At 42.4% G+C, this 20,608-nt stretch overlaps 1 protein-coding gene across 5 annotated transcripts in view; it reads left to right on the forward strand.

Annotated features, from left to right (window-relative positions):
* Nucleotides 1–20,608, forward strand: part of PARG (poly(ADP-ribose) glycohydrolase) — a 183,125-nt gene that overhangs the window by 6,615 nt on the left and 155,902 nt on the right. For 2 of the 5 annotated variants that reach the window (XM_085849416.1, XM_085849417.1), the window contains exons 3-6: nucleotides 2,528–2,561; nucleotides 6,133–7,120; nucleotides 8,967–9,074; nucleotides 19,427–19,501. In XM_085849416.1, the coding sequence (XP_085705542.1) occupies nucleotides 2,528–2,561; nucleotides 6,133–7,120; nucleotides 8,967–9,074; nucleotides 19,427–19,501 (1,205 nt within the window). Of the gene's footprint in view, nucleotides 1–1,198; nucleotides 1,326–2,527; nucleotides 2,665–6,132; nucleotides 7,121–8,966; nucleotides 9,075–19,426; nucleotides 19,502–20,608 lie in introns of those variants that run through there. The other 3 variants (XM_085849418.1, XM_085849419.1, XM_085849420.1) reach the window with 3 other exon arrangements.

Genomic DNA, 20,608 nt, shown 5'->3' on the forward strand with positions numbered 1-20,608 from the left:
TTTGTTTTTATTTTTATTTGTGAGCAGGATATCTTAAAAAGTTAGGGATGGATTTGGATGCAATTTGGTGGACAGGTTGGGTGTGTGATGAGCATGAACTGATTCGATTTTGGCGAAGATCCGGATCAGGATATGAGAATATCTTTCAATTTCCTGAGTGATTCTTCACCATTGAGAGATGGAGCCAAACGCAATATATAGCACGATATCTCAAAAAGTTGTGGCCGAGTTGTGACAAAACCTTGTTGAAATGAAATTGGTCCGGTGTCTAGAATAAGCCGATTAGGTTTTGGTTAAGTTCTGGATCCATATCCGGCCTATCTCGGTGGGATAGAAAAAGTAAATTGGTCAGCCTGGCCGAGGTATGCACTTTACCAATTGCCGTTTGCTGTCAAGATTTGCAAGGTGGGACATGGGGGCCCAGCCCAAATGAGAGAGCAGTACTCCATAAAGCGATTAATAAAGACCTTGTGGGTCGTTAGTTTGTATTTGCCAAGGAAGCACCGTGTGATGGAAGCTGCCCAGACTCGCTTTGGAGGTCAACTTTGAAATGTGGTTTGCCCAAGAAAGATCATGGCTGATCGTGAGACCCAGGAGTTTGAGTGACAAACTTCCTTGAGGATTATTAAAAAAGTGGATGGGAGTAGTGGTTTGGGGGGGAGAGGGGGGATTGCCAGACAATCCTTTCAGGAAGAGATAGTGAGAATGTAAGATTTGTCAGGATTGAAAGACATATTCCAAGTGTTTGACAAGCTTGGATTTTCCAGTCAGAAAGATCGTTGATGAAGCTGAGGAATGGAAATACCCCGAACCCTTCAGAGGGGCACTCCAGCCTTGACAGGGACATCGGATAGGAGGATCTTGTTGAGAGCCACACGTTGGCTATGAAGAGTCAAGTAATTCATCTTAAAGTGTATTCTCCTTCTTCTTGCGTATGGCAGCTTAGCTGCCGGGGTAGCTATCATTTCTTGGAAGCACGATTGTGTCGTTGATGCAGTGCCCCTCTACCACTGCACACTGGTACTCATTTTGCCGACCTCAAAAGGATGGCAGGCTGAGTCAACCCCCTGGTGTATTAATTCAGTGGCCAACGGGGCTTGAACTCAGGACCCTAGGATCCCAAGCCGCCACCCTAACCACTAAGCCAACACCAGGCTTTTAAAGTGTATTGTTATTTTTTTAATGTCAATTATATCTTGTAGTGAATGATGGAGCTCCCACATGAACATTTGTCCTTGTACGTGGGGGGAAAAAAAAATCAACATCCCACCCATGAAATTCAACCTGCCCAGCTGTTTGCATCATGATCCACGCACTTCAACAACGTTCGTCTGTCATTTGGTCCAACTGTTGTTACTTTGTACAGCTGATGCCCTCTGTTATATGGCTTGTTGATGAACCTTGACTTGTCATGTACTGTATTTTATACTTCAAAGCTCTTTTTGGTTCACGAGTCAGTAATTGTTTCACGAGTCAGTAAGTGACCACTATATTCGTTATGGGTGTGTGTCTGTCTGTCTGTCCCGAGCATAGCTCCGTGGGTTTTGATCCGATCCTGATAAAATTTTGGTGGGAGGTTTATATCATGATCTAGTTGTGTTTTCCTGAGAATGGGCGTGCTGCGCCCATTATGGGCGGAGCCACGCCCAAAGAACATGTGTTTTTAGGGGGTAGCCGATTTCAAGTTACATCTTCTCCGAGGGGGTTTGTCGAATCTGGCAGGGGTTTCGGTATTTGGTTAGCCCAATGGCACCTGCATAGCCCCACGGAGCTCTTTTTCATTTTCGTCCCAAGGTCAAGGTCACGAACTTAGAAAATGTCAAAAAAATCAATAAATTGGGCATCGATCTCCTCGGGTTTTCAACTGTTTCGAATGAAAGTTGGTATGCAAGTAGTGCTCTTCGGGTACTACAACTTTCATCATTTACGTTTTTCCCAATTCCCGCCAGTTTGCCCATGGCGTCCTCTTCAAGTTTGTTTTTACGCTGATTTCATCAAAGTATGGATAATCCGAGGAATGCAAAATGCCATATACCCTATATGACGTTATATTGTTCCTGGAATGTTCCAGAGGAAGTTTTGCACCAAAGGTGCATAATACTTGACCTTTGACCTTTAAAGGCCACAAAGGTCAAATTTTCAAAGTTGTAGTAATCTAACCGGGTTTTCGACCTTCTTCGATGAACTAACTCCAATAAGCTATAGCACGTATCCTGTTTCCTTATTTTAATGTCCACAACATTGTTTTGTGACCTTTAAAGGTCAAATTTTGAAAGTTGTTGAACGAAACCGGGTTTTCGACATTTTGCAGCTAATAACCTGTCACTCGTACCACATCATGTTGATCATTTTTATAACTTGGTCAAAAATTATCACATTCTCTCATCCTTGACTTCTGAAACAATCTACATCGTCAAATACTGCTCGTGAACCATTGTCTTCTTCAGACTTGTATACTTCCCTCTTCCCACGAACCTTAATCATGTACACACAAAAGAAGTTTTTCACCCTGTTTTGTTTGTTGCAGGTCAATTACATCCAATGACAGAGGAGAACAGCAGGTATGTTTCAAACTCGAAATGATTTTCCTGCAGTTCCATGTCGACGTCTGAGATGAACTCGTTTCGTTCGACTTTGTAAAAAGATGCAACAAATAATCACAAAGTAAGGCTCGGATGTACAAGTAGGTTGATGTTCAAACATGTTATAAGGGCACTGTGTTTTAACTGAAATTGTTAAAGATTTAAATTATATTCTGAAGTTGTATTTATTTGTGGAAGTAGTTTTTCAGTACTGTTTATTTTATACATTTTAACAGAGACCTTCTACTTGGACTGATGTTAGGCGGAGCATGAACGTTCTAATAAATCAGTGGCATCAATATAGCCTGCTGTGAGCTTAACGGTTAAGGTGGCTGGCTTTAGATCTTGGGGTCTTGAGTTTAAGCCCCTGTCAGGCTGTTGACATAACACTAGGTGGGTTGATTCAGCCTGTCATCCTCCCGAGGTTGGAAAAATCAGCACCAGCTCACTAGTAATATGGACACTGCATCAGCGGTACAGCCACGCTTCCAAAAAATGATGCAACGAGCATCCACAGGCTGTATACGAAACAACAACAACAGTGGCATTAACGGGCCCTTTGGTCCGCATTGATGCTTATGCTGGTGATTGTTGTCCGAGCAAACCTTGGTTTTTATTTTGATGAGCACACCTACACATGATGGTAACGTTGAGAAGTTTGCAGGGGGAAAATAAATAAATAAATATATAAACAAGCAGTCATAGACTGGGACTTGTAAAATTGTCAACTTGACCTCTGACCTTGTCTAATAAAAGCTGTCTTGAGAGAAGATAGCGACGCAAACCAGAAGTTTCTACGATAATTCTGTACCAAACCATCAAAAATCGAATGTTTGACCTCACTGTGACCTTGACTTTTGACCGATTTTGACCAAAATCTAATCAGCGCTACCCATCACCCTCCTGAATCACGTGGTGTAATTTGACAATGGTAGCTTCTTCCGTTCTCGAGTTATCATTTTTTGGATGTTTGACCTCACTGTGACCTTCACCTTTGACCGATTTTGACCAAAATCTAATCAGCGCCAGCCATCACCCTCCTGAATCACGTGGTGTAATTTGACATTGGTAGCTTCTTCCGTTCTCAAGTTATCATGCCTACGAACACGCACACGCACACGCACACACACACACACACACACACACACACACACACACACACACACACACACACACACACACACACACACACACACACACACACACACACACACACACACACACACACACACACACACACACACACACACACATATATACACACAAACACAAACACAGGATGGAAGTCATCAATATACTTATGAAATCTTTAGATTTCGTAAGTAACAAGCAGTCATAAACTGGTACTTACGAAATCGTCAACTTGACCTCTGACCTTGTCTAATAAAAGCTGTCTCTGGAGAAGGAAGCCACGCAAACCAGAAGTTTCTATGATGATTCTGTACAAAACCATCAAAAATCGAATGTTTGACCTAACTGTGACCTTGACCTTTGACCGATTTTGACCAAAATCTAATCAGCGCTACCCATCACCCTCCTGAATCACATGGTGTAATTTGACATTGGTAGCTTCTTCCGTTCTCGAGTTATTGTGCCTACAAACAAACACACAAACAGAGGACGGAAGTCATCAATATACTTACGAAATCTCTAGATTTCGTAAGTAATAAAGGACAAAAATGGAAAGCAAATTGAGAGGAGGGGTAAGATTATGAAGAAGAAGATGATATATTGGAATGGAAAGGATGGAGAGAAGGTGCCAAGTGGTGTCTTGGTATTGAAAAACAGGAAGTTTTCCGATTCTGTTTATATAATTAGGCCTTTGATTGTAAGGGAAATTTCTGAATGTTACTTAGTCTAAATGTTGTGATTGTTTTTGGAGACCCTGGGGAGGCACATACCAACACATAAGAGAACCCCAGTATAGCTGTATCTGTAGTGTATTGTGCAGCTGAATGACCTCTCCCTCATATCGGTGGAAAGGGAAAATGCATTTTGTTTGTGTAAAAGACTTGAACCCCATTGTGACTCTCCATCCGTGCATGCTTTACAATACTCAACATGATACTCAGCATTACAAAACCAACGGTCCAAGCCAGTGATCCATGAAACGGCATTATAAAGGACTGCGGACTCATGCAACCAGGAGGTGGGGTGAGAACTCCATCCGCCAACGCCACCTCACTGATCGACGGCAGTGCTGCAGGAGCTCAACTCAGCCAATGAGCAACGTCTAGGTTCAGGGCTGGCAAATGATGAGACAGAATTGGCAGATTTCAACTGCAAGAGACAGACCCCTGAGACACCAAAGCAGTGTTCAGGAGCACACTTAGGAGGCTGCTCAGTCCCCAAGCCATGCATTTCTTGGGGTTTTATATGTTGGGAGATTTGAGCAGATCAGAGTTGTTGGTGCATCTGGGAAATCCATGAGAACGGACTGAACATGCAAGGACGAACGAGCTAGCGACCTGACCAAGCAGCGGAGATTTCCTGGCACACTGGCCATGACACACTGATTTACACTATCTGTCTCTTGCTTTCTCGATCTAATTCGTTCCCTTGAACTTTGCGATGTCTCCAGGGTTGTTCTGCATTAAGCTGCAACTCTTTTGTGGATAAAGTCATTATTTGAACAAATTCATTTTATTTCATTGACTGCTGTGTGTGTGTGGTGAAGACCCGCTTTAAAGTTAAAGGGATCCTATATCATATGCAGCGACAGCCTGGCCAACCGTTCCTTATCAACCATTTCATTGGAGTGCTTAAGCCATCTGCCGAACACCTTACGGTTTATAGCGGGTCCTCGCTACGTCCTTCTGAGCGAATCGTTCACTCACTGTGGACGCTTTTGCGTACCACGTCATTTGGCGTGAGTGTTTCGTGCTCCATCACCCTGAGCGTCGCCGTGAGTCCAATGTCCTCTTCGGTGTTTGTTTGAACCGTTCATGGAAAGAATAGCATGCCTGTCAACAGTAAAGCATGCTGACAATTGGTGGACAATAACCAGTGATGGACAAATGAAAGAAAGTAAAAAGTTTGTTTTCATTGCTGTCAACATCCGTCATGTCAATATGACAGCCTCGTAATGTAACGGCATGACAGAGCAAATGTAAGTTCTCAGCGATGAAAATCGCTTTACCCGATGTATTGGCTGTTCCTTTAATAAGCTGAACCAGCTGATTCGTTGGATGTTGTCATCCATTTAAGTTTGCCTTTACCCTAATTTTTAACATGTTTTTACCCTCCTTTAATTTTTTTAATTTTTACCCTCCTTTAATTGTGTGTCCCCCCACCCTCCCCCACCCTTCCACATCCTCCATTCTTCGGCAAACCCATCCGTTCTGCTTTCTCACAAATTAACCAACTTCCACTAATTCCACGAGTCTTGCTCCTGTAAAGAAAATGTTCCACGGATTACACGTTACCCCCTTCACCTCTCATGTGCCTTCCCTTGCATTGTTTTCAATCGTTTTTATTTTATTATTATTTTTCCTTCCGACCCAGATCGCTGTTTGACTGTTTTCTTCTTCTTTCCATTCCCATTCCTCAGCCAAATGGACCTTTATTTTGTTCAAGATGAGGGGAAAAAGGTTGAAAACCTACAAGCAACAATGAGCCAGAGAACGCTTGATTTCTGGTTATGGCCGAACTCAAAGTCGCAGCCTTCACCTGAACCAAGCACCACGCATCAATCTGACAAGGATGTAAATACCAATCAAGAAAGCTACAAGACCGCAACTTCTGAGCCATTTGCACAGCAGGTTCCAACTTTGAACGTGGAAAGCGCGAGGTTCATTGCATCCAACACTCCCTCCATTTCTGATTCGACCGTGGAATCGAATCTTTCTCCAATGTTTACAATCCCCAGCCAAAGCTTGTCTGAGGCATCAAACTTGAATGAAGACTTTGCTTCTTTCTCCACGCAGTCATTTCAATCTTTCTCTGAAAAATTGGATTTGGCACCACAGAAGATCGCCAACAAAGAGGATTCACATCATGATTTTGGAGAATCTATTGAAGGTGTTCTGAAGAACGAACAATGTAATGCAAGCTCCATGTTTACTTCCTCTACTAAACGCAACAGAACATCATGTACTGGTTATGTTGGTTCAAGGTGGGTTGGGTCCACTAGTCAATGCTGTACTTCCCCAAACACCATGCCGCAGGCGGAGAAGGACCACGGCTGCAATTCATGTACTGTGAAGTCATCTCATCATGCTCTTCCCAATGATGAATGTTTATCTCTGCATTCTGCCGAATGCCATTCGGACTTTACCGGAGACTATTCCGATTCTGCCGAGTGTGGCCCGAGCTCTTCAGAGAATCAATTTCCTACGTCAGATTCACTGTCTGACCCTGGAACAAAATTGGAATTTCCCAATTTGAACAAAGGGATTGACATGGATCAGCAGCAACACAAAAAAGACAGAAAAGATGACTGGCTTGGCATTCCTCTTGCGGACATGCCAAATCTGTTGAAAAGACCCCTGGAGTTGCCTCCGCTGCGTCCAGCCAGCAGCCACTTGATAACTGTACAGGTGAGATCTCATTCCAACCTTTTTTTTTTCCACTTTCATTCAAGGCTATCCGAGGTTTTTCAGGAGTTTGTCTATTTGGTAGTTCAGGGTGTTTGTTCCAATCCCTTTCGCTGTGTTGATCTGTCTGTTTTCTTCTGATGACTTCGTCCTGCATCTTAAATGAGTTTACACTCTTCCTTGAGCTGAAGTCATCGTCGAAAAACCTATACATTAGGGACTAATGTGCTGTTGAGTTACATTCCACTTGGTCACAGTGTTGCAGTGTGATAAACCTTGGATGCTTCCAAAGTTTGTGGCATTGCCATCGACCTGAGCTTGGTTAGCCTATCGCTTATTTACCTATTGTGTGAGAAAAAAGAAAACAAAAGAGGGTAGGTGGTGGGTTGGCCTGGATTTTGGAAGTTTACACAGTAATGTGTATGTGTCTTTGCACGTGCGTGCCATCCGTCTTGGATGGGATAAGGAGGGATGGATGGGTAAACCGAAGGATATGACTTAAAAGACAGACGCCATCGACCTTTCTACCGCGAGCACAGCAGGCCTTGTGCTCCAACTTTGAAGGCCTCAGAGGGTATAAATGTGAACATTTGCAAGCAGAGCATTATGCCAGACTGTCAAATTCCCAGGTTACATCGAGTCAGATAACCTGACCTTTTGTTTGAGATTTGAGGCCTCGACCATTACTGAGGAAGGAGCAGAAGCATGTCCAGTGTTGGGTGACCTTGATGGAATCCAAATTGATGTTCAGGAAAGATTGCACATCAGCAGCAAAGATTAGCTTACGATTCCATGATTCCCTCCACCGCCGAAGGTGGATGGAGGTTATGTTTTTTTCCCCTGTCTGTCTTTCTCTTTGTCTTTTTGTCTGTCTGTCTCTCTATTTGTCGATGAGCAGGATATCTTAAAAAGTTGTGGATGGATTTGGGCGAAATTTGGTTGACAGGTTGGGTGTGCGACACAGGCGAATTGATTGGATTTTGGTGAAGATCCAGATCCGGATCCAGATATTAGAACTTTTCAATGATTCTTCATCATTGAGAGATGGGGCCAAAAAATGATATGTGTGTGTATATATATATATATATATATATATATATATAGCATGATATCTCAAAAGGTTGTGGATGAGTTAGTTAGGTGACAAGAACAAGTCGATTATATTTTAGTTCAGGTCCAGATCCAGATCCGGCCTATCGGTGTGATACGAAACGTAAACTCTTCAGCATGACGGAGGTATGCACTCTACCGAGTGCTCATTCTAGTTTTGATGGTAACTCGTACTAAACTCCCTGCTCTGGAGTGGATAGGATCATTTTTTGCACCATTCTTTTGAATGGAAGGGATGTTTGCTGATTTGCCCCCAGACTGAAAGAGGCTAAAGGAGAAGTGTAGGCTGAACAATGTATGCAAAGTGGAAGCAAGAGCATGTTTTCTTTGGCCAAAAATTTTGTAATAATTCGCTGTTCCTTCCACCCTCTGTTATTTCACTTCCACCATCTGGAAACTGAGCACAAGCCTTGTAGAAGGAAACACATTATTTGGGAGTATTGGTTACCCACACTATAAGGACAGTCCTTCAAAAGTTTTGAATAAATGCATTATTCTGCCTTTCCTAAACTTAAGGTTGCAAGTTTGAAGGCTACCCGTAATTGTGTCCAACAAATACGTGTTTTTGCTTTTATCTAATGGTGTCTATGCATGTTCCTATTTTGTCATACTTTAACTTTGGTTATGGTTTTGTTCATTTGTTGTGGGTATGGTTGCAAAATGTCAATGGGGTGGGGTTGTGGGGTTTGCACAACCCCTATGCTGGGGAGGTTTGATGCCCCTCCTGTCTGACTTTTAGATTCACGGAATTGGGGGCTCAGGCCCTCCTCTGCCGTATCCAGCCAAGTTTCGTGATTGGTGGGATGACAAGCATGTCATGTTGCCGTGCTCTTCTCGTGCTCGCCTTGTAAGTGGCCTTCTCACTTCATGAATCTCCTGCAATGAAAGGATTTGAGTTAATCTTTTGAATTCTCAATACTCCACTTGTAAAATGCTAATTGTTAAATAAAACAAATTGTTATTGAACTGAAGTTAAATGAGTCGATAAGTTAAGGAAACGGTGATGTCACCAATGAAGTAAGGAGGTAGTGCTTCTTCAATGTTATGGAATATTAATTATTTTAGGTTGAATGGTGAATCTACCTTGATGATTGTTACCCCGTGCACGCAGGATGACTAGTCTTTCGTTTTACCACACTGTGGCTCTGGATCTGTTCTGATTGCACTGCGCAGAGAAGAGAGATTCTATTTTTACTCTGTCTGCCTGCCTGGCAGTCAAACAAAATAGAAAATCATTCCAAACAGGAAATTTTCTGTTTTTATGGATGTCATAAATGACATAAACGGGCATGAATAAGTAATGCAACGTGTTTGAGAGGGTGGTGCAATAGACACTGCAAAAAACGGCGGTAAATAAAAAAAATTAATTTATTTTCACGACTTTTACAATGTTTATTTTATTTAACTTGAATTGTGTACTGGAACACGCAAACTCAATTTGTCTGTCATACTTCCAAGAAACTCCAGTTTTGCAGTACTTCGATATAAATAAAGGTTCAATGTGGTGGTGTATGAGGGGGTATTCGGGACCGCTTCTGGATTATTTCAAGAGCACTAAACTTTCAGATTTTTGTTTTCAATGATAGTTAGTCATTGTTTTATTAAAATTGATGCAACTGTGCAGGGCATCCTGGTCAATGAACTCTAATTTTTTGGATGGATGAACCATTCAAAGGAGGAACAGTAAATAGCTGGAATATGATTCTATTAAACTCAGCTTGCACGAGGCTGGCCATTGTTTTTAGGTCATCTCTATCATCTCAGTAGAGATGACTTAATAATAAGTCTCGACGTCTGTACGTCTGTCCATCCGTCCGTCCGTCCATCCACAATCAAAGCGAGTGGAGACAAATAACTAATAGTGGAATGGATAGAGGTCGATGAGACATGCACAACGATATAACTTTCAAGGTCGGTGGTGTACATTTGAGGTGTACTTCTGGTGTACATTTGAGGACTGCATGCAGTGGTGAGGGTGCAACACTAGCAGGCCGTGATGGTGGTGCAGTGAGAGTTCAGCAGGAGCAGGAAGTTGTGAGAGTGCATGCAGTGAGTGTGCAGCAGGTGTAGGCGTTGGGGAGGGGGAAGTGGGCAGTGGTGAGGGTGCAGCGGAAGTGGGCGGTGCTGGGGGTGCAGCCGGGTGGGAGGGTGCAGTGGGTGCAGGCATTGTGGAGGGTGCAGCAATGGATATTAGTCAGAATGAGGTATGGGATACAGTTTTTGTTCGTGATGAGACTGTTAAATATATAGATTCTTCATTCTGGAGAAAAGATTGTCGACATAGAGGTCTGTGCAGTTTTGAAGGAGTAGGAGCTTGAGACATCGAAGGAAGCGTAAATGACATCGTCTCGGGTCATTGTAGGAAGCAGTTGGTTGTGGTACACCTAGGAGCAAATGATTGAGAGAGTTTATTCAGAGGTTTTGAAAAATAGATACAGGATATTGGGTGCGCTGCTGAAAGCAAACTGTTGAAATTTAATGTTTTTTTGGGATTCTCCCAATATTTTAGAAATTGTATAGACATTATGAGCAGAGTGATAGATGTCAACTAATGGCTGGAAGAATGGTGTAGAGAGGAAGGATTTGTATTTAAGAAGCGGTGGGAATCATTTCGGGGACAAAGGGAGTGTTTCCAGAATGATGGCCTGATGTTAAATAAAAAGGGGGCAGCAAGGTTTGCAGTTGGAATTGAGGAAGGAATTTAGTTTTTATCCCCCGCCGCGTGGCAGAAGGGGGATATTGTTGTCACCCAGGTCGTCCGGCTGTCCGTCCGTCCGTCCGGGCGTCAACATTTATAGCTGTGAGTGCGATAACTCATAAACTGTTTGCCATATCGATTTGAAATTTGGGTCACGCATGTACCACCTGAAAAGGAAGAACCCTATTGATTTTGGGCATGGCCGGATCCAAGATGGCCGACTAGAGCGGCCATCTTGAAAATTTTTTTGTTATAAATGGAAAACCGCTTATCTGATTTCAATTATTTTTGGTTACTACGTTCCTCACCCCTGGGGAACTTTTTCGAGATGACCAAATAGTGTCTTGTTTCCATTTCACCTCCCTCATTATCTGAAATATGTATGACCTTTTTCATTCAATGGCGTGGGATTCCCCATCTCTGATGGTGTATTTTTATTTTAGGTGAGCCGAGTGTGGGGAAGCTATTAAAGGGGCTGTCACACCTTGACGTTTTAGCCAGCGTATGGCAAGGTCTCAAAATGTATGTAAAACGCTGGCGTACGCTGAACTATTGATGTTTGTTTTAAGTTTTGGGTGTATAATAACGTGTTGGACGTATGCATAACGTATTAGTAACGTACACAGAACATTTTAATCACATATAGATAACTTGTACCAACGAATGCTGAGCGTGTTGTTGGTGTTCACAACCTATGCCCAACGATAAATCTAACGTATGCATAGCGCGTGGCAGCGTATCGCTGACGATCACGTGGCGTAGGCTATTCAAAGGCTGCGGCTCGACGATTCAAATCATAACCGCACTAGACATCGACGTGTGAAGACGCTGTCACACCTTGACGTTTTAGCCAGCGTATGCCGACGTATGAAAAATTTGCCGAACCAAGCTGACACACGTCGAATACGTTATGGGTAAGTTTTGTATACGTTAAGAGTACGTTGAGAAATTTTCAGCATGTTGAAAATTTCTCGATGTACTCGGCATATGACACACGTTCCGCATACGCTGGCCATAAGTTGTAGGCACGTTACGCGATCGTCGACACACGTTACTTGTAAGTTACTCATAAGTTGAAACGCGTTGAGGTAATGGTTAGGGTCAGTGTTCCAGACTCCCTGGTTTTTTTCTTTTTTTGCTTTTTTATTTTTCTTCGGTATGACGGTGATGTTGACACTTAGATTTCTCGTGCGGTTATGATTTAAATCATTGAGCGGCAGCCTATTAATTATATTACATTATAACCACACTAGAAATCGAAGTGTCAACATCACAGTCATACCGAAGAAAATAAATAAATAAAAACCAGGGAGTCTGGAACACTGATGCTAACCATTACCTTGACGTGTTTCGACTTATGAGTAACTTACAAGTAACTGTGTGGACGTGTCAATGATCGCGTAACGTGCCTACAACTTATGGCCAGCGTTATGCAGAACGTGTGAGTCATACGCTGGCATACGTCCAAAAATTTCAAGTATGGAAAATTTGTCTAACAGCTCGGCGTACTACGACGTATGCCAGCGTGCTCTTAACGTACACAAATTTACCCATAACGTATTTGACGTGTGCCAGCGTTTTAGCCAAATTTTTCATACGTCAGGCATACGCTGGCTGAATCGTCAAGGTGTGACAGGGCCTTAAGGAAGGAGCTGACTATGTAATTGTGATTAGTATGGCCAGGGAAGAAAATAGAATTTCAAGAAAGGAAAAGTAAAGCATATTACACAGAAATGCTCGGAGTTTAAGTAATAAGATGGAAGAGCTTGAGGCCACAGTAGATTGCGAGGGGCATGATATGGTTGCAGTCAGTGAGACATGGCTTAAGGAGGAGAGTAATGGGAGGACAGGATTAGAAGGCTACAAGGTGTATCGGTGTGATGGGAAGGAGAAAATTGAAAGGAGAAAGGGGTGACATTAAAGAGGAAATTAATGTTGAGGAATCTGTATGTGTAGAGATTATATAAACAGTAAGCTACTGGTAGGATGCTTTTATAAGGTTCTGGGTTTGAAGGAAGGAGGAGTACATGAATAATTCAAAAGGGCATGTGGTAAGGGAAAAGTATTGATGATGGGAAATTTTAACTTGCCAGGGATGGATTGGGTGGAGGAAAAGGGGAAGGGCAGAGCAGCTGAGGATTTCCTAGTTTTAGTTTAGGATTGCTTTTTAACCCAGTCTGTAGATAAGCCCACAAGGCGGAGTGTCGTGCTAGACCTCCTTGTAAGTAACGATCCCAATATGGTGGAGGAGGTGGAGGTTGGGGAGCGTTAAGGAGCAAGTGATCATTACATTGTGTGTGAAAAGATTCTGTTGAGGGCTAGAGTTCAGGTTAGTGGAGTAAAGCCATTAGATTTCAGGAAAGCAAACCTTGAAGGAATGTGGAGAGAGTTTGATGATGTCGATTGGGAGAAGCTACAACAGGAAAATCGGCATCAGAGAAATGGGAAACCTTTAAGGATCAAATGTGTAGAATGCAGAGCATGTACATTCCAATGAGGTGTAAAACTAGAAGGAGAAAGAGGCCAGGGTGGTTGAGCAGTGAGATAAGGAATGATATATGGAGAAGCAGGAAGGTATTTTTGAGGTATAAAATATCAGGACTGGAGTTATATTTATTTCAGTATCAGATTAAGCAGAGGTAAGTTATGAAAATACCTTGGCAAGCCAAAAGACATGAGCAGGACTTGGATAAGAATATTAAGCACAATAGCTTAATATTGTTTAAGTACATTGCCTCGAGAAAGTCTACACCCCCTTTCAAATTTTTCACCTTTTGTTGCCTTATAGCCTGGAATTAAATTGTATTAATAAATGAGACTTTTTCCACCTGTATTTACACATCATAACCCACAACTTCCAAGTGAAAAACAAATTCTACAAATTTCAGAAAATTATTTAAAAATAAAAAACTAGAATATCTTGGTTGGGTAAGTGTCCACCCCTCCCCCCCCCTTATAATAGCAATTGTAAATTAGCTCAGATGTAACCAATCACCTTCAAAATCACACACCAAGTTAATTGGCCTCCACCTGTGTTAACTTGTAGTGATTCTGATTATTTTAGAATAAAATCAGCTGTTCCTGGACTGTATGTAGGTTTCCTCTGCTGGGTAGTGCATTTTACAGCAAACACTTCTGGGATAAAGTTGTGGAAAGGCACAGATCAGGGCATGGGTATGGAAATATTTCAAAGACCTTGAATATCCCTTGGAGCACAGTCAAGACAATCATTAAGAAGTGGAAGGCATTTGGTCCCCCAAATACCTTGCTGAGATGAGGCTGTCCCTCCAAACTGGATGGCCAAGCAAGGACGAGACTGATCGAAGAGGCCAATGACAACTTTGAAAGAACTACGTGCCTTTATGGCAAAGACTGGTCACTGTGTGCATTTGACAACAATATCTCAAGCACTTCTGTCTGGCCTGTGCGGTATGATGGCAAGAAGGAAGCCATTACTCAAAAAAGCCCAGAGTCCCGTTTGAGGTATGCAAAAAAAACCACTCTGGAGATCCTGAAGCCATGTGGCAAAAAGTTTTGTGGTCTGACAAAATCAAGATGTAATGGAACTTTTTGGCCGAAATGCAAAACGTTACATTTGGCGCAAACCCAACGCAGCACATCACCCAAAAAACACTATCCCTACTATGAAGCATGGTGGTGGCAGCATCATGTTATGGGAATGTTTCTCATCAGTCAGGATTGGGGCACTTGTCAGGATAGAGGGGGAAATGGATGGAGCAAATTACAGAAACATCCGAGAGGAAAACCTGCTGTCCTCTGCAAGAAAGCTGTAATTGGGACGGAAGTTCACCTTTCAGCATCACAACGACCTGAAGCACACAGTCAAAGCTACACTGGAGTAGCTACGGAACAAAAAGATAAATGTCCTTGAGTGGCACAGTCAGAGCCCCGACCTAAATCCAATCGAAAAATCTGTCATGACTTGAAGATTGCTGTCCATCAACACTCCCCATGAAACTTGACTGAGCTTGAACAGTTTTGTGCAGAGAAATGGGCAAATATTGCTCAATCAAGATGTGCAAAGCTGTTAGAGACTTATTCCAACAGACTCACAGCTGTAATTGCTGTCAAACTTGCTTCCACCAAGTATTAACTCGGCGTGGGCGGTGGGCGGTGGACACTTATCCAACCAAGATATTCTAGTTTTGTAGTTTTAATTAATTTTCTGAAATTTGTGGAATTTGTTTTTCACTTGGAAGTTGTAGGTTACGATGTGTAAATAAAGGTGGGCAAAGTCTATGTATATGTATATATATATATATGTATATATATATATATATATATATATATATATATATATGTATATATATATATATATATATATATATATATATATATATATATATATATATATATATATATATATTTGCAGACAAAATGTCAAAAGAAAGACCCAACTCCTGAAACATCTTTCCTAAAAAGGTACGATGACAATCATAAACCATCCAAGTTTAATTCCTGGAAGGTTACTGCAAACATGGTAAACCACTTTGTCACACAAAATAAAGGTGCAATTTAATTCCAGGCTATAAGGCAACAAAAGGTGAAAATTTTGAAAGGGAGTGTCGACTTTATATAGGCACTGTACGTAAGGGGTAAAATACAGGTTCGGACAAGTGTTGGCCCATTGAGGAATAGCACCGGGAGAGTGGTTTGTGAGGAAAGCAAGATGGCAGGCTTATTAAACAGGTATTTTGCTTCAACTTTTATACAAGAACAGTCAGGAGAATTGCCAATAGCTGAGAGTATCTATCAAGGCGGTGAGGAATGGCTTTTACAGAAGATCCAGGTTGGAGTGGAGGAAGTAAAGAAACAACTAAGAAATCTATGAGAAGATAAGACTCCGGGTCCAGATAATATGCAACCGAGAGTATTGAGGGAAGTCAGTGGCTGAGCAGGTAAGTGAGATGTTAACAGATATTTTAATTCACTCACTGTAGTCAGGACAGGAGGATTGGAGAGTAGCAAATGTAACACCATTATTTAAGAAAGGATCCAGAGAAGAAATGGAGAATGAGAGATTTGTTAGTTTGACTTCAGTTGTGGGGACGGTGTTGGGGATATTAAGGACCAGAAGGAACCATTTAAATGAATACAAACTAATTAAAGGTTATCAGCATGGGTTTGCCAAAGGTACGTCTTCTCAAAAATAGTTTAGAGTTCTATGAAGCAGTTTTTGATTGGGCAGATGAGCGAATGGCAGTGGACATTTTATATATAGACTTTAAGAAGGCATTTCATGAGGCACCTCATACGTTTTGTCAAGGTGAGGGCTTGTGGAGTGGCTGGTCAGGTTGCGAATGGGATTGCAAACAAAAGAATGGCTGTGAGTGGGAGGAGGTCTTGCTGGGAGGATGCAAGTAGTGGGGTACCTTAGGGATCAGTACTTGGACCATTACCATTCATAACTAGCAAATACCACCCGTTGCTTCAGTGACAGAAATACTGAGTGGGGAGAAAAGGAGGGGGTGGGAGGAGAGGAGAAGGGGAGGGTAAGGGAGAGTGAGGAGGACGGAAGGTGGCGTGAGGAGGACGGAAGGCGGCGTGAGGTGATGGGGACGGGGAGGGAAGGCAGAGGTGAGGGGACGGGGATGGAAGGCAGAGATGAGATGAGGTGAGGGGAGGGAAGGCAGCGTGAGGGGAGGGAAGGCAGCGTGAGGGGAGGGGGAGGGAAGGCAGCATGAGGGGAGGGGGAGGGAAGGCAGCGTGAGGGGAGGGGGAGGGAAGGCAGCATGAGGGGAGGGGGAGGGAAGGCAGCGTGAGGGGAGGGGGAGGGAAGGCAGCGTGAGGTGAGGGGAGGGAAGGCAGCGTGAGGTGAGGGGAGGGAAGGCAGCGTGAGGTGAGGGGAGGGAAGGCAGAGATGCGGTGAGGGGAGGGAAGGCAGATGTCCGTTGAGGGGGAGGGAAGGCAGACGTGCGGTGGAGTGTTCTGTTCTTGCATGTATGGCAGCTTGGCTGCCGGGTAGCTATCATTTATTGGAAGTGCGACTGTGCTGCTGATGCTGTGCCCCTCTACCAGTACACTGGTACTCATTTCGCCACCATCGGAAAGATGACAGGCTGGGTCAACACCACTTGATGTTGATTCAGCAGCCAACGGGGCTCGAACTCAGACCTGAGGATCCGAAGCCAACCACCCTAGCCGCTAAGCCAACATCAGGCTTGGTGGAGCATTAATTATGATTTATACTGTTTCACCAAAATGATTCTGCATAGAATAACATTGAAGATGGAAATAGAATAATGTCTGAAATCCATTTTCAACCAGTCATACTACATACAGTTGTAGTCAAAAATATTCCTACCCTTGCATTTTTTTTTCAAATAATGCACCATTTCTTCCAGAAAATTGTTGAAAATGAAAAATATTTTGATATCCACACACTGTATGCATTTCCTGGGTTTGCAGAGGAACAAAACAAAAGAGCTGAAAAAATTACTAAATCTCAGCACAGAAATCTTACAGAAATCCTAAAATGGCCCAGACAATATTATTGGCACCTTTCAGAAGTTGTTAGAAATAATTACATTTCAAGCAGGTGATTCTCTTTTACTTTGGAATTGAACTCACCTATGGTGAATTGCAGGTGCCTACAATATAAAAATCGCTCATTCAACCAATTTGAATGGAGAAAAAGGAGTCATTCTGCTGTCTTGTGTCACTGTGTGTACCACAATGAGTATGGAGAAAAGAAAAAATACCAGAGAATTGTCTGAGGAGGTCAGACACAAGATTGCAGCCAAGCATGGACAATCTCAAGGCTACAAGCCGATCTCTCGAGACCTTGATGTTCCTGTATCCATCGTATGCAATGTTATCAGGAAGTTTAAGGCCCATGGCACTGGATCCAATCTCCCTGGATGTGGCCACAAGAGCAAACTTGATCGAAGATTGCAGTGAAGGATTGTTCGAATGGTGGAGAAAGCACCTTGATCAACTGCCAAACAGATTCAAGCTCACCTTCAGACACAAGGTACGACTGTTTCAACTCGCACCATCCATCACCAACTCTATGAAAGGGGGTTCTATGGGAGGAGACCCAGGAGGACCCCACTGCTGAGAGAGGGACATAAAGCCTGACTGGAGTTGCCAAAACACACCTGAACAAGCCAAAATCCATCTGGGAGAATATCCTGTGGGCTTTTCAGCAATGATGCATTGCCAATTTGAGCACAGTGAGTCGTCAAACAAAGCATACCACCAATGCAGCTCATCACCAGCAATCCTATGCTGTGCTTGATTCTGAAAATCGGCATCAATATGTAGCACTTGAGGCAATCGGGAATCTTTTGCCGTGACAACACCGCTCTGTTCAATGTTTTCGTGTGGCAGGGCAATACGATCTTGATTTTATTCATTTATTTAATATATATGCTTAACATGGACTAATTTGGCCCAGTAAACAATGCCTTTTTCATCTCTTACAATAAACTGTTATACATAAAAAAAAATGATCCACCAGGCAGCACCACCCTTCCCCCACCCCCAGTCCCTTCTCGATCCATCACTGAAGTAAAATGTTTTTTTCCTCATTGCAACTATTGTTCAACATCATGAAGCATAAACAAAAAGGGCACTCAGTGGTGCGCATACCTCAGCCAGGATAATTCGTTTGCATTTTTCTAATTCCACTGATGGGCCGGATCTGAACCAAAACTGAATTGGCTTGTTCTTGTCACCTATCCAACTCATCCGCCAAGTTTTGTTTGAATCCGTCCATAATTTTTTGAAATACCCTGCTTTTCTGTATGTCGCTTTAGCCCTATCACTCAATGGTGAAGAATCGCTTTAAAAATTCTCGGATCCAGATCTTCACCAAAATCGAATCAATTCTTCCTTGTTACATACCCAACCTGCCCAGCATCCACAACTTTGAGATATTTTATTCATGAAATGACAAACAGACAGACATGGGTGAAAACATAACCTCTATCCACCCTTGGTGGTTGAGGTAACTAGAATGGCACTTGGTAGATTGCATCTCTCTGCTTGGCTGAACAGTTAATGTTTTGTATCCACTGATAGGCTGGATCATCCTTTCAAGCTTGCTTTTCCCCTTTCTCTAAAGTTAGTGATATGTTTGCAGATTTACTTTTCCCCTTTCTACTAAGTGAAGGAAATATTTTCCAGCTTCCTTTCTTCTTGCCCATGTACAAATTGTGTTCAATGATCTGTTGAGATTTTTGCGCACATGGCTGATATGAATGTTGTTCGGTGCGCCTGATTTAACTCCACGAGTCCACCGCCTCCTTTGCATATAGTCTTATACAGTGGTATAGTCTTGGAACACATTGGTTTTTCACCCAGTTGTGGTCACTGCTATGTCTTGGGAGAAATGTAGTTCAGCTGGAGGTTTCATTCTTTAATCTTAATGCGTGAACAATGAATATTTAATTGCTTTTCATTCCTTGTTATTACTGATTTATTTGAGATATATATTGTTCTTCTAATCTCTTTTTGTTTCTCTTTTATTTCTTTAGTTAAACCATCAACCTCTCTGGCCAACTATCACATCTGCTTTGCATCAGCCTATCCTATCATCATATGATCTTGAGGTAAAATGGGACCTTTATTCCTTAAGCTTCTATATATTTACTTTTCTTTGTTGCTTTCAAATATTTTAAAAACAAATACACCATTGGACAATATTGTGTCAATATTTGTAAAATGTGCATGAAGGCCATTTGACTCTTCAAACCTGCATGACACTCTCACTGCAGCATATGGTTATGCTTGTAAATACAGGATGAGACATTTGAAGGAATGAAGGTGACCATTCAGCTTTGACATTGAGAAAGTAACCTTCTGGAACAATGCAGGCATGAGGGAAGAACAAAGTAGTCCGTGAGATAGGTGTCAAATTTTGAGGTTTGACTACCAAAAGGAGTGGTATGACACCATTGTATTTTTCAGTTCGCTTAGTACCTGGGGAATGTCTTTAAACAGAATGGAATGGACGTCTAGGATCCACAGATAAACACCTTTTTTGGTGGCCATTTTCCAAGATGGCCGTTTATTTGTAACATGTCTCAGAGGTTTGGCTGTAACTTTAAATTGGTTGACCAAATGTGTTCAGTATGGAATTTGGCCGATGGCAATGCATGCTATATAAACGATAGTTAGCTAGAACTCAAGATAATTGAGAAAATAGTTCTGAAATGGCCCAAAAAATTGTCCTGAAAATCAACTTTTATCTCTGCTATCATTTGTATTAAAAATATTTATTTCTATTGCCATACAGTAAAACGAATAATAATAAATATAATGACCGTTTTTACAGCCATTTTTCCCTGCTGTGCAGGGGTTAGGCTTTTTCTTGAGGCAATGTTTTATGGCCGGATGCCCTTCCTGACGCCAACCCTGGTCGCCTCTTACGACACACAGGGATATGGTACACCTATTCTAACCGGGGCATATACCGGGACCAGTACACTGGCACTCATTTCGCCGACCTCGGAAGGATGACGGGCTGAGTCAACCCCCTGGTGTTAATTCAGCAGCCAACGGGGCTTGAACTCAGGACACTGGGATCCCAAGCCGCTGCCCTAACCACTGCGCCAACACCAGGCTACAGTAAAACGAATACTTTATAAGAAAATAAATAAATATCCATGAATACATGGTCAGTATTTATTATTTATTTTCACCTGAGTAAACTCATT

The sequence above is a fragment of the Eptatretus burgeri genome, chromosome 12 (genome assembly GCF_056783735.1).
Source record: "Eptatretus burgeri isolate ZD-2024b chromosome 12, Ebu_testis_v1, whole genome shotgun sequence".
In the NCBI taxonomy this organism is placed as follows: Eukaryota; Metazoa; Chordata; class Myxini; order Myxiniformes; family Myxinidae; genus Eptatretus; species Eptatretus burgeri.